This window comes from Carettochelys insculpta, chromosome 2 (assembly GCF_033958435.1).
Source record: "Carettochelys insculpta isolate YL-2023 chromosome 2, ASM3395843v1, whole genome shotgun sequence".
In the NCBI taxonomy this organism is placed as follows: domain Eukaryota; kingdom Metazoa; phylum Chordata; order Testudines; family Carettochelyidae; genus Carettochelys; species Carettochelys insculpta.
The window spans coordinates 88,438,598-88,450,747 of record NC_134138.1 but is presented as its reverse complement, the minus strand read 5'-3'; the positions used below and the strand labels follow the sequence as shown (position 1 = coordinate 88,450,747).

The 12,150-nt window shown below is 46.1% G+C and overlaps 1 protein-coding gene across 1 annotated transcript in view; it reads left to right on the top strand.

The window, feature by feature from the left end:
* LAMA3 (laminin subunit alpha 3) overlaps positions 1 to 12,150 on the top strand; it is a 240,268-nt gene that overhangs the window by 188,746 nt on the left and 39,372 nt on the right. Inside the window, exons 52-58 of the mRNA XM_074987282.1 lie at positions 1,410 to 1,526; positions 1,807 to 1,961; positions 4,131 to 4,272; positions 5,353 to 5,452; positions 8,581 to 8,697; positions 8,799 to 8,978; positions 10,555 to 10,697. Coding sequence (XP_074843383.1) covers positions 1,410 to 1,526; positions 1,807 to 1,961; positions 4,131 to 4,272; positions 5,353 to 5,452; positions 8,581 to 8,697; positions 8,799 to 8,978; positions 10,555 to 10,697 — 954 coding nt within the window. The remainder of the gene's footprint in view (positions 1 to 1,409; positions 1,527 to 1,806; positions 1,962 to 4,130; positions 4,273 to 5,352; positions 5,453 to 8,580; positions 8,698 to 8,798; positions 8,979 to 10,554; positions 10,698 to 12,150) is intronic.

Sequence of the window (12,150 nt, the reverse complement as noted above, 5' to 3'; positions counted from 1 at the left end):
GGTTAGCGACTTCGACATCTCGCCGCCTAACGTCGAAGTTAACTTCGAAATAGTGCCCAACGTGTGTAGCCGCGACGGGCGCTATTTCGAAGTTAGTGCCGCTACTTCGAAGTAGCGTGCACGTATAGACACAGCTATAGTGAGGGATGAGTGTAGTGCTAATTAATTATTGATAAATAAGATCTGAGTCTGTCATGCCTCATCAGAAATGCGACAGCACTGTTGGTGAAGATGAAAAGAAAAATAAGCAGCAAAAATAAATTAGATGTTTCACAAATTTGATCAGTCCCTCCCCTCTTGTAGATGTTGTGGTGAATAAATGCAGCTGGTCTGATGTGGAATTAATGCAAGGAATGTACATGGATACAAGTGCCACGTGACTGTGATTATGATGTGCATTGTCTTGCCACAATACAAAGGCCATTGTACTTGCTGCCGTAGGGCTGTCTTGTACACATCTCTCCTCTGATCCCTCCACTGTGCAGGAGAGGTTGGAACCAAGCATTTCCATTCATTCTCCCTGGAGACCTTTCCAGAGAGGGGAAGCTGGGGAGCCTTCCCTTTCCCTCATTGGCAAGGCTAGGACAACCATATCTCCCTGTCCCAAATACGTTATTGGGATGGGGGGGTGGCTCCTCCCAGCTCCACCAAGCCCGGGGAAGCCAGGAAGGAGGCGGTAGCTGCCAGCGCTCCCCAGGAGCCCCAGGGAAGTGGCAGCTGCCGGCCCGCTGCAGGGAAGCGGCAGGGATGCAGCAACCGCCCATGGTCCCCTGGCTTCCCTGAGGCTTGGGGAAGTGACCCACCTGCTCTCTGGCCAGCAGCTGCACCTGCGCAACTGATGGCAGCAAAGGTCAGTGGGGGGAGGGCCCAAATATGGGACAATTAGTCCCTTTTAAAAAATAAGTAGAGACGCCTTTTTGGCGTCCCAAATACGGGACCATCCCGCCAAATATAGGATGGATGGTCATCCTAGGTAAGGCCCAAAGAGGTAGTCCAGCTCTGGAGATGCCAGCTTCAGTCTTGAAGAAGGCGACTAGGTCACTATTGGTTTTCTTGCTTTTATATCCTTTGGGTTTGAGAAGAGAGAGGCCCAGAATGTCAATACTTTCTGGCACTGTGAGGACTTGATTATGGCTTTTGTGGCTTTATCCATGCACTGATAGCTAACCAAAGTGCCAGCCAGCTCCTTGCTCTGCCTGACAAACTGGGCTGTGCCACTGTAAATTTCCACAAATACCCATAAATATCAGTAAATCATTAGATCCCCAAAGGGTTCCTGGATAATACAGCAATAAGAGCTTTAGAAATGCTGCTACTAACTAGTTTGACTAGATCATCACTTGATTTTTTTTTCCTGTCTCTAATAGCAGAACTGATCATATGCTTTCCAATCCTCCCGTTTTCCTTAGAAACAAATTGAAGTGGTGAATAAACAACAGAATGATGTCTTGGATCATCTCCGCTTTGCCCAATCTTCCTTGTCCCAGACAAACGGCATACTTGGATTACTGCAGAAGAGCAAAGAGGTATAATTAATTAACATGGGACACTTGAAAAAAATACTGAGTAACAACCTACATCATTCTAATTGAAATAAAAATGTAACCTGATAGACTGTAACCCAGTTGACTCCTATGAACTGGAGTCTGGGGGGGAAAAAAAAGTCAGGGGAGGGTTTGCTTGTTCTTCTCAGCTGTTCAAGGGAATGGAGATTCCTTCACAGGCAGACTCAGGGCAATGTGCTGACTCTAAGAAATTTTGTAATATGTGCAAATAAAAATAAGATTTCTGTTTATGAAACAACAGGAATATGAAAGTCTGGCTGCCAGACTGGATGGAGCAAGGAAGGACTTGAATGAAAAACTGAAGAACCTGTCCTTATCAGCCAGCAAAGAGCCATTGGTGGTGAAGGCAGAGGCGCATGCCAAGTTTTTGCAAGACCTGGCAAGACAGCTGGCCGAGTATGTTCTAATCTCTGTAAATGAACAGTTCCAGTACACAATGTACAACTTGGTGATGTAGGATGCATAATTTCTCTTCCCTTTAAGGTGACCCATTAAGGCAGAAAAGAAATGGGTTTGTGCTTCATTTAGCTGCCTGTGGTGTGTAAAGAAGGCCTTGGAGTTTTCTTTTCTTTTTAATCTGAAATTTATTTTTTCAATTTGCTTTCTGTCTTAGATATTAAAGTCTTACTTTTTTTTCCTGAAAGACTCTTACAGCAGGGGTGGGAAACCTTTTTTGGGTGGGGGGCTAGTGACCCACAAAAAATCAGTTGGGGACCACATACAAGTGAGAAGCAAAACAAAACAAAACAAAACAAACAAAACAACACACCCTCACAGAAGGGTGAAATAAGACATTCACCGCACAACCCTCAAGCCCCACCCCAGAGCCTCGGCGGGCTGGGGCTAGTAGGTTTGGTGGAGTCCCTCAGGCTCTGGGATGAGCCAAAAATGAAGCAATCAGTACATGGCAGGGGGCTGAGGGTGAGGGATCTGGGTGGGTGTAGGGTGCAGGAGTGGGCTGGGAGTGTAGGGTTTGGGTGGGAGGGAGTGCACAAGAGTAGGCTGGGGATAGGATGGAGCTTTCTGGGAGGGAGCATGCAGGAATGGGCTGGGGTAGAGGATCTGGAAGTGGGTGCAGGAGCAGAGCATGGGGTCTGGAAGGGAGGGAGCAGGGGATAGGGGTGAAAGTGCCTACCATGCACTGCTTGGTGTGGGGAAGAAATGCACATCATGCTGCATGGCTCTGTGCACTACAGGGAGGGCAGCTTGCAGCCCTGCCCCCTAGCTCTCCCATTAGTGGCCATTCCATCTACGGGAGTGACAGAGGGTGGTGTCTGCATGGAGTGCTTCCCTGTAGGGCAAGAGCCACTCGCCCCCTGCCAGGAACAACCTGTGGGCCAGATCCAGCCACGGTTTGCCTGGATTGGGCCCGTGAGGGTAAGGGCACCTCTCCCTGCAGTGGCATGAGCCAGCCACCCTAGCACTCCAGCCTTGGGGTTCCTCATACGGTTGGAGTGCCAGCACTGGCTTGTACCCCTGCATGTGGGGGGGGGAGGTTAAACCTTGCGGGCTGGATCCAAGCAAGCCACAAGCCAGGCTATAGGTTCCCCACCTCTGTCTCACATGGTCCTAGGAACTTGATTTTAGGCAGTATCTGGTGCAAAGCAGGCATGAATGTGATTGGGCCTTGTCTAGCTCCACAATATACATAAATAATAATGGAGTTATCATGAGTATCAAGGGGGTCAAACCTGAATATTGAGGAAGGAAGGAAATCTTAGTCAACTCGGCAGTCTTAGATACTTGGCACAGTAGCACAGAAATTTTTGTCTCCTCTGTTTCCCTGATTCCAATGCTGATAGGCTGCTTCCCTTGTACAAGATAAACCGGCCACCCAGCTACTCTGTCTTACTCTAGACTTTCTGTGTAGCTGCCCTCCCAGCGCTGTTCCAGCAGCTGCGGGTTAGTTGGTTGCAGCTCTTTGATCAGATCCCTTTCATTGGAGGCTGTGTTAGGGCTGGCTCCAAGCTGGCCATTATTGAGATGTCCCTTTGGGATCACCAAGAAGCTTTTTCACTTAAAAGCTGCTTTGCACCATCAGAATGGTGTAAAGCAGAGATACTGGAGACCGGAACCTAGACCCTTACATCAAAATACTACAGGTTGAACTTCTCTAGTCTGGAACTCACTTGTCCAGCAACATCCATCATCTGGCATGATTGTAGTTCGCCGGATGACCACTTATCCTGAGTGCAGCCAAGTTTCCTGTGGTCCCCATAAAGTTTGTTTACAGCCACCAGTCCTGGCTCTTTGTATTCGGTACTGTTATTTGCTGTAATTTACCCCTAAATGTATTCTAAGAGCCCAGGAAGCAGTGGTAGTGTTGGTAATGCTGCTAGACAATATTGACTTCCCGTTGTGCAACAAATTCTCTTGTTCAGCACCGGTCAGGTCCCAAGGGTGCCAGAGTACAGAAGTTCAACCTGTATTTGCTATTGGTCCATTTTTGTTGTAAAACATTTGCATTTTTGTCAGCATTAATTAGCAAATATGTAGGTTAATGCTGTTCTCTTTTTAGCCTTCAGTTTTTGCAGATGATCGTATTTTTCATTCTATTTTCCATAGAATTAAGAGAAACACCAGCAACAATGAGTTGGTAAACTGTGCTATGAAAGCTGCTACTGCCTATGAAAATATTGTTAATGCCATCAAATCAGCTGAGGAAGCAGCCAACAAAGCTGTAAATGCTGCTGATTCAGCTTTACTGGTAAGGGTATTGTGTTGTCAAACGATGGTAATTTTGTTAGTTAGCTGGATACTGAAGCTGAACTCATGCATGCCTCATTGTACGCACACAAGACATATATTTGCAGATAGAAATTACCTATTGTGGTAAACCCGGTGGTAGACCCTTACCTGAAAGCTTCCGGAGCCTTCTAGAAGGACAGTATACTGGGTGGTGGGCCAATGCATTTCTGTTCCCTGTCTAGGCCCAGACACTTCATTGGTCAGATAGGCCCTGTGCTCCCTATAAAAGGCTCCCCATCTGGTAGCAGGGGGGAAGGTTTTGGGAGGTGCATCAGAGCAGCGGAGCAAGAGCACGAGCACGAGCACGAGCACGAGCACAGCGAAACGGTACCACGGGGAAGTGGTGGGTGAAGTGGCCCAGGGTGAGGCTACTACTTTGGGGCAGGGGTAAAGGTCCTGCCGGTTGCCTCTTGTTCTCATGGGGACCCTGGGCCAGAGTCCAGGGTAGAGGGTGGGTCTGGACTCCCCCCACGCTTCCCCCGAGGGATCACTTTACTGGAGCAGGTGCGGGCCTGCAAGGGGACTGGTATTATTCTCCCTGTACTGGTCCTGCCTATGATGAGGTTGGCTCGCTAAGCAGAGACCCCTGCGTTTGGAAGGGCCTGGGCAAAAGGGGGGCCTCCGTGAGTTTCTGAGGCAGCACAGATCCGCCAGGAAGCGCAGGGACCCACAGAGGCTGACAAGGGACTTTGTCACACTATTTACAGACACGATTACTTTTCTGCATGTTCACAGGTTGGTTTTGCATGTGCATTATGGTTCACAGCTTAGGTGCTATCTGTGTCTGAATATTATCCATAGACTGTAGCCAAGAAGTTAACAGAAGACGCAGTCCGTAAGAATAATCATTGCTTTTAAGGATAAGTGGCTTTGCTATTACCCAAGCTTTATTGGTCGCACTAATTGTGAAGGGAGACGGGTGTCTTCTTTTTTGGTGGGAAACATTAAGTCCTTTTATTTTTAAACTAGATTAGATTACACATTTTTGCTTTGAGTTGAATTATAAAACTAATCGTACAGTACCATGCTTTATCACCAGACTGTGGAGAGGGAAGACCTATCAGGAAAAGCAGAGAGACTGAACACTGAAAGCAGCAATCTATTAAATCAAGCAGAGGTGACACAAAGGACATTACGAGGTACTGTAAAAAGCAACTGATTACAGGAATATTGATGCAATATTAGACATTCTCATTTAAAAGTCACTTTTTATGGTTCTAATTTAGCAAAGAATTGTAGCACACACATAACCTTAAGCAGGAGAGGATAGCTCCATTCTTACTCTTTCTAAGGGACCAGGATGCTATGGTTTACTTCTTTCTGAAAGAAGGTGAGGAGTTAATTCTTCAGTCAAATTATGGTACACAGTGAGGGATAACAAACTTTATTATTGCTCTCACCCCCACAGTTCCCTTCCACAGCAGGACCTTATCCTTAAATGTGCTGCTGTTCCACTCTTAAATTATTCAGTTCAGCCTTAGCTTCCCTTTGCAGCAGCAGGGTCTGTCTCCTTGACAAAAAATAAGAGTGTTTTTACATCAAGATAGCTATCTTGAGTTAAGATCTGAGCTGCTAGCGTGAGTGAGTTATTTAAATCCAGCAAAACCAGTGCCATCATACTCTACCTGCTTTATCGTCTTAGAACTAAATTTGGTTAGTTGCCTCAAACTAGTACATTTTTTATCCTGTGATGCTGCTGCTGACAGAAGCCTGAGACCCAGTGTGATTTAAATGGTGTGTATAGATTAAAAGATGAATGTATTTTTAAAAAAAAGAACGAGAAGTCCTCTGGCACCTTGTAGACTAACAGATTTATTGAAGTATAAGCTTTCATGGGCACAGATACATGTTACATCTTGTCTTTGACCACGAAAGCTTATGCTTCAATATATCGGTTAGGCTACAGAGCGCCGTGGCACTTCTCATAGTTTTTGAGGATAGAGACTAACATGGCTACCTCTCTGATGCTTGTCACCGTGCAAGGCACATATATTTCTAAAGTGTCATTTTAAATGGTTTTCTCTAGGTATCCCCCAGGCTCTGATTGCCAGATTCTGGAACTGTATGACATGGGATAGTTCACTTCCTCTGACGTGTGTGGAATAGGCCAATGTCAGACGACAGGATATTGAGCTAGATCATTGGTGTCCCAAAGGGACATAAAGGATCATCACAGCCCCTCCTCCCACCAGGTGCTGCCTCACCACCAGGCATCACCCCTCCTCAGCCAGGCACACAGTTCCCCCACCCAAGATTACGCTCAGAAGCTGGCTCGTGCCCCAAAACATAGCTGGAGCCCACCGGGGCTGGAGGAGCTGCCTCCGCCATTGACACCATGCACTTGTCCCACCTTGTCGTGGGACGCATGTGTGGAGCGGCCCGAGGGACACCCACGTGTGCAGCTCTCCTGAGCTGCTCTTTGCCACACTGCGCTGCAGAGCGTACTGGACACCGCTGAGCTAGAGGGACCTTTGGTCTGACCCAGTGTGATGAGTTTGCCTAGTCATAGTCTCAAGAGGATCCCTATGATCACACCCAGCGTAGCTGTTTTTATCGCCTATATCAGGGGAGTCCAATACTAATTCAAAGATCACCACACTTGTGGTTGTCGTCCTTGCAGATTCGCCATAGCCCCCCCCCCATAAATGCCCATCCCCCTTCCCTAGAGCCATGTGTTCTTAGCTCCCCCTCTCCCCCACTTTCCCACTCTAAGTGAATGCTGGCGACTCACCAGAGCCACTGCTGCTGGAGTTGTAGGGGCCACTGGAGCCCTGGCCACTAGAGCCACATTGCAGCTTCTGTGGCTGCTAGAGCCACAGCCGCTAGAGCTGCACTGGGGCTGCTGGAGCTGCACCCGCTACAGCCACACAGGAACATTGCCGTGGCCAGAGCTGCAGGGGTCACTGCCACCACCAAGCGCTTGTCCCACCAAGCGGTGGGACACGTGTGCAGAGTGGTTGGAGGGCAGGCCGCGTGTGCAGCTCTGAGGAGCTGCATTTAAAGGTTCCAAGAGTTGCATGTGGCTCCAGAGCCCGGGAATCACCACACCATGGGGTTCGCTGTATGTGGCAGGTGGTGAATGTATTGGACATCATGGTCCTAAATATTTCTTGGGAGATCCCAGAACGCTGCAGATCTGCAAACAGGTTTCGTTCAAATCATAGTAAGAGCTCTTTAACCAAAAATGCTGCAAAAGTACTATAGAACCCATTGTGGTATTCATAGCATTTGGATTGTGACCAGTAGTACGTGGAAGCAGGCTGTGTGGCTCAGGAAATAGGGCTCCAGAGACATCGATTCAAAAATGGCTCTGACACCACCTTGCTAGGTGACTGTACGCAAGTCACAGGAGCTTATCTATGCCTCAGTTTTCCCCATCTGCAGAACAGGGCTAATGATGCTGATCTCCTTTTTAAAGAGCTTTGGTATCTGCTGCTGATCAGCACTGTAAAGTAACTAAGTATTGTATTTTAAAGACAGGCTTTTGTCTCTGCAACAGATGTGACTGTCATAGAGAGAGAAGTATGCCCTTTTCTTCAACTGCCTTTATCTCTCGTTTTACCCTACATTGGTGGGAGCAGAATGGGTGTCTTCAGCTCTCACTACTATCTGTTCTACTACACAAGTTGTTGAACGGGGATGGGAAAGGTGTGTGCCCAGTGCTCATGATAGCCTCCTCTCTCGCAAACCAAAAATGTAGGTGCAACAAACTGAGTGGTGTTACTAGGCCAGACATTAAATTGTGTTGAACATCTCTCTGAGGCAGTGAACCACCACAAATACTGGCAACAGAAGCAGAATAGTAACAGAGAGTAAGCCGTGCTAGTCTATACACTATCAAAACAAAAAGCAGTCAAGTACCACTTTAAAGACTAGCAAAATAGTTTATTAGGTGAGCTTTCGTGGGACAGACCCACTTCTTCAGACCATAGCCAGACCAGAACAGACTCAATATTTAAGGCACAGAGAACCAAAATCAGTAATCAAGGAGGACAAATCAGAAAAAGATAATCAAGGTGAGCAAATCAGAGAGTGGAGGGGTCTGTTCTGGTCTGGCTATGGTCTGAAGAAGTGGGTCTGTCCCACGAAAGCTCACCTAATAAACTATTTTGCTAGTCTTTAAAGTGCTACTTGACTGCTTTTTGTTTTGGCAACAGAAAGTGTGAGATCCACGTGACAGCGCAGAGTGCTGTTGCAGTACCACCAGGTGGCCAAGGTCGCTGTGTATAACACCTACAAGGCTGATTTGTGGTGCACTGTTTTGCAGATATTAATCCGATGCTTGAAGATATAAAGCAGAGACTGGGTACTGTGGAAGGGAAGAAGAATAGAATATTGACGAACCTTGTAACTTTTCGAAATGATCTCAGTGGGATAAAAAGAGGTCAGTCATTTACTGAGCACATCTACTTTGTGTTATCCTGCCGTCGTCTGACATATTTACTTGGACTTTTGTGTGTGTGTGTGTGTGTGTTTGTGTTTTAGATGACATAAACAGCATCATTACCAGTGCAAAGAACATGGTCAAAAATGCCAATGATATCACTGCTAATGTACTGGATGGACTGAACCCAATAAAAGCAGATGTGGAAAATATAAAAGGCACCTATGGAAGCACTACGAGTGCTGATTTCAATAAGCTTTTGATGGAAGCAAACAATTCAGGTAGGTTCCATGCTTGTGTGCGCTATTCAACAGCCTCTCCAGTCTCTGTCAGAATAACCAGATAGACATTTTGATAGTAATAGTTATTATTTGTTTCTGGTTGTACCCACTATGTGCAAGGCGCTGCACAGAAGGGGCATAGTCTAAGGAACTTATATGATACATTTATTTTCAGCACGGTAGAATCTGAGTCTGATGGAATAAAATAAAATAGAGTATGTGAAATTAACCCCATAGTTAATGATGTAATAAAAATAACAGAACAGTGCATCAAATAAGCATGGCTTTTAAAACAATAACGTTACCAGACAGTGGATCGATAAAACATAACAGTGGAAAATGTTTTATCTGGATACTGTATTTTATGTAAGCACAAGTACATTGTTTGAAACACAGTGGATCAGATTTTTTGCTTATTTACATGTATTTTACCTCAGAGTAACAGCTGGGTTCAATGGAGCTGCGCCTGATTCACACCCAGGTAGCCAACCACATGTACAACAGATTTAGTCAAACTCTAGCATCCAAAAACCATGAGTTTAGCTTCAAAATAATGAGATTTAAAAACCCAGTACATTTGGAGTTATTTTTATTTGCCTTTTAAGCTGTTAGGCACTTGTGTGCTAGTGTCACATTTTCAGACTTTTTTATACCACCATGAGGGTTAGAAAGATGGGAGGGGAGCGGGGGTTATAAATGAAAGCTGAGTCTCAATCTGTTTTCTCCAGAGGCTGGAGCTTTAAGGAGAAACCACATATTGGCTATGTCTACACTGGGACGCTACGTCAAAATAGCTTATTTCGACGTAGCAAAATCGAAATAAGCTATCTTGACACGTAGCATCCACACATCCTCCAGGGCTGGTGCCGTAGGAAAGCGCTACATCAAAATGGCACCCACAGGGGAGTGTCTACACACAAAACCAGCCCCGATCAGAATAAGGGGGCTAGGAAAGTCTGCGGACAGGGTCACAGGGTGGACTAGCCCTTCTGGGGCAACAGCAAGCCTCTCCCTTAAAGGGCCCCTCCCATACACATTCAGCCTGCACAACACAGGGTCCGCAGAACTGACAACTGGTTGCAGACCCTGTGCACGCAGCACAGACCCCCAGCTGCAGCAGCAGCCTGAAGCCCTGAGCTAAGGGCTGCTGCACGCGGTAACCATAGAGTCCCACAGGGGCTGGACAGAGCATCTCTCAACCCCTCAGCTGATGGCCGCCACGGAGGACCCTGCTATTTCAACGTAGCAGGACGCAGTTCATCCGCACATGTCCTACTTTGATGCTGAATGTTGAAGTAGGGCACTATTCCCATCTTCAGATAGGAATAGCGATTTTGACGTCTCACTGCCTCACATCGATTTCAATGTCAAAATAGTGCACGGCGCATGTAGACACGACACATGCTATTTTGACATTGTGCCAGCTACTTTGAAGTAGCTGGCTAGTGTAGACGCACCCTTTGTGAGACTTGTGATAAAATGATCAGAGTTGGCAGTGCTGAATCTTATTTTTTGCATGTGTTTCTCTCCTCTTTTCCACTCCCCTAATAACTTTTCTCTCTCATCACAATAACAGTAAATAAATTAACAAACAGGCTTCCAGATCTGTTTAACAAAATTGAGAGCATCAACCAACAGCTGATGCCGATAGGCAACATATCTGAGAATGTGAACCGCATAAGAGATCTCATTCAACAGGCCAGAGATGCTGCAAACAAGGTCTGTCACAAAAACATTTGAGTTTGCTTGACAATGCGGGGGGGGGTTGTCCAAAAAGATGCTTTTAGTTCCTTCTGTAAAATGTTTTGTTCTAGTATGTATATTATGTACATCTGTATACACACATAAAAATTAATTCACTAGTCCTAGTGAGCACTTCAGATACCTTCATGGTGGACATGAGAATAAAACCAAAGATAGATACAACAGTGTAGTATACCTTGGCCTAAAGAGAACTTCCCAAGAATACTGGTACTGTAGATCTTTATTAGCTATATGTTAGCAGTGTTGACAGGCACTGAAGCTAAGGGACTGAACCCAGGACCTGAGTTCTGGGGCTTGAACAAAGCTTTCAGACCAAATTTTCAACCAAAGTATCTAAAGTGAGGCATGTGTATTCATGTATAGACATCTGACAGAGGCCTGATTTTCAGAGGTGTTGAGTACTGACAATTCCATTTAACCAGGACTTTTTGTTTATTGCCTAACCTGTAAAATGGGAGTAATTACAATACAGAAGTATTAGGGGAATGATAATTTAGCATCTGAAGATGTACAGTGCTGTGTCAGTACTAAATTTTAATTATAGAGTAGTACCTACATTTCTATAAACTAAGATTAGCAAAACAGCCCTTTCCAAGGAGCTTGTCTTGGCAATGACAATCTTGCTGCTCACTGAGATGAAAGAGGGCAACTCATGCAGCCTTCTCACAGCCTACTCCAGGGGTCTGCAACCTGTGGGTCCAGAACTGCATGTGGCTCTTTAAGGACTTTTTGTGGCTCCCAATGCTTGCAAAGTAAAAACCATATCAAAACCCTCCTGATTATTTTCGACAAATGGTGAATATCTAAAAGCTCAACAATGAATAACTCATCTCTCCATAGCAAATGATATATGATCTTGAAACGCTGGATAACTCCCCCTCGTATCCTCCAGTGAGAGAGAGAAAGTTTGGGAGTGCAAGTCAGGAAGACAGTGGTACAAACAAACACATCCAGTGTGAGGAAATAGAATATGTAAAAAGTGTGTAAACATCCTGCAGTAAACATGTACGTCATCACAAATCATTATCTGTGCAACTGTTCGTAATGTCTCCCCTGGACTTGCACAAAAATATGGTTTGACGTTACAGCAAACCCTCGAGATACGCACAATCAAACTGTGTATGTCTCAGGTTAATGTGACTGCTGCCCCTAACAGGGGCGACAGCCGTAAGGCAGCCTGCTGTCCCTGTCGGTAGCGTGGAAACCGGTCCTGTCAGGGACAGCAGCCTAACTCTTGCTGCACCTGCCAGGAGTGGTTTCCTGCTTCTGTCAGGGGCAGTAGCTGCTGCTATCAAGGGCAGCAGCCATGAGTCAGGCTGCCATCCCTGACAGGAGCAGGGAAAAATGGCTCCTATGAGGGACGGCAGCCTGACTCTCAGCTGCCACCCCTGACAGGAGCGGTTTCCTG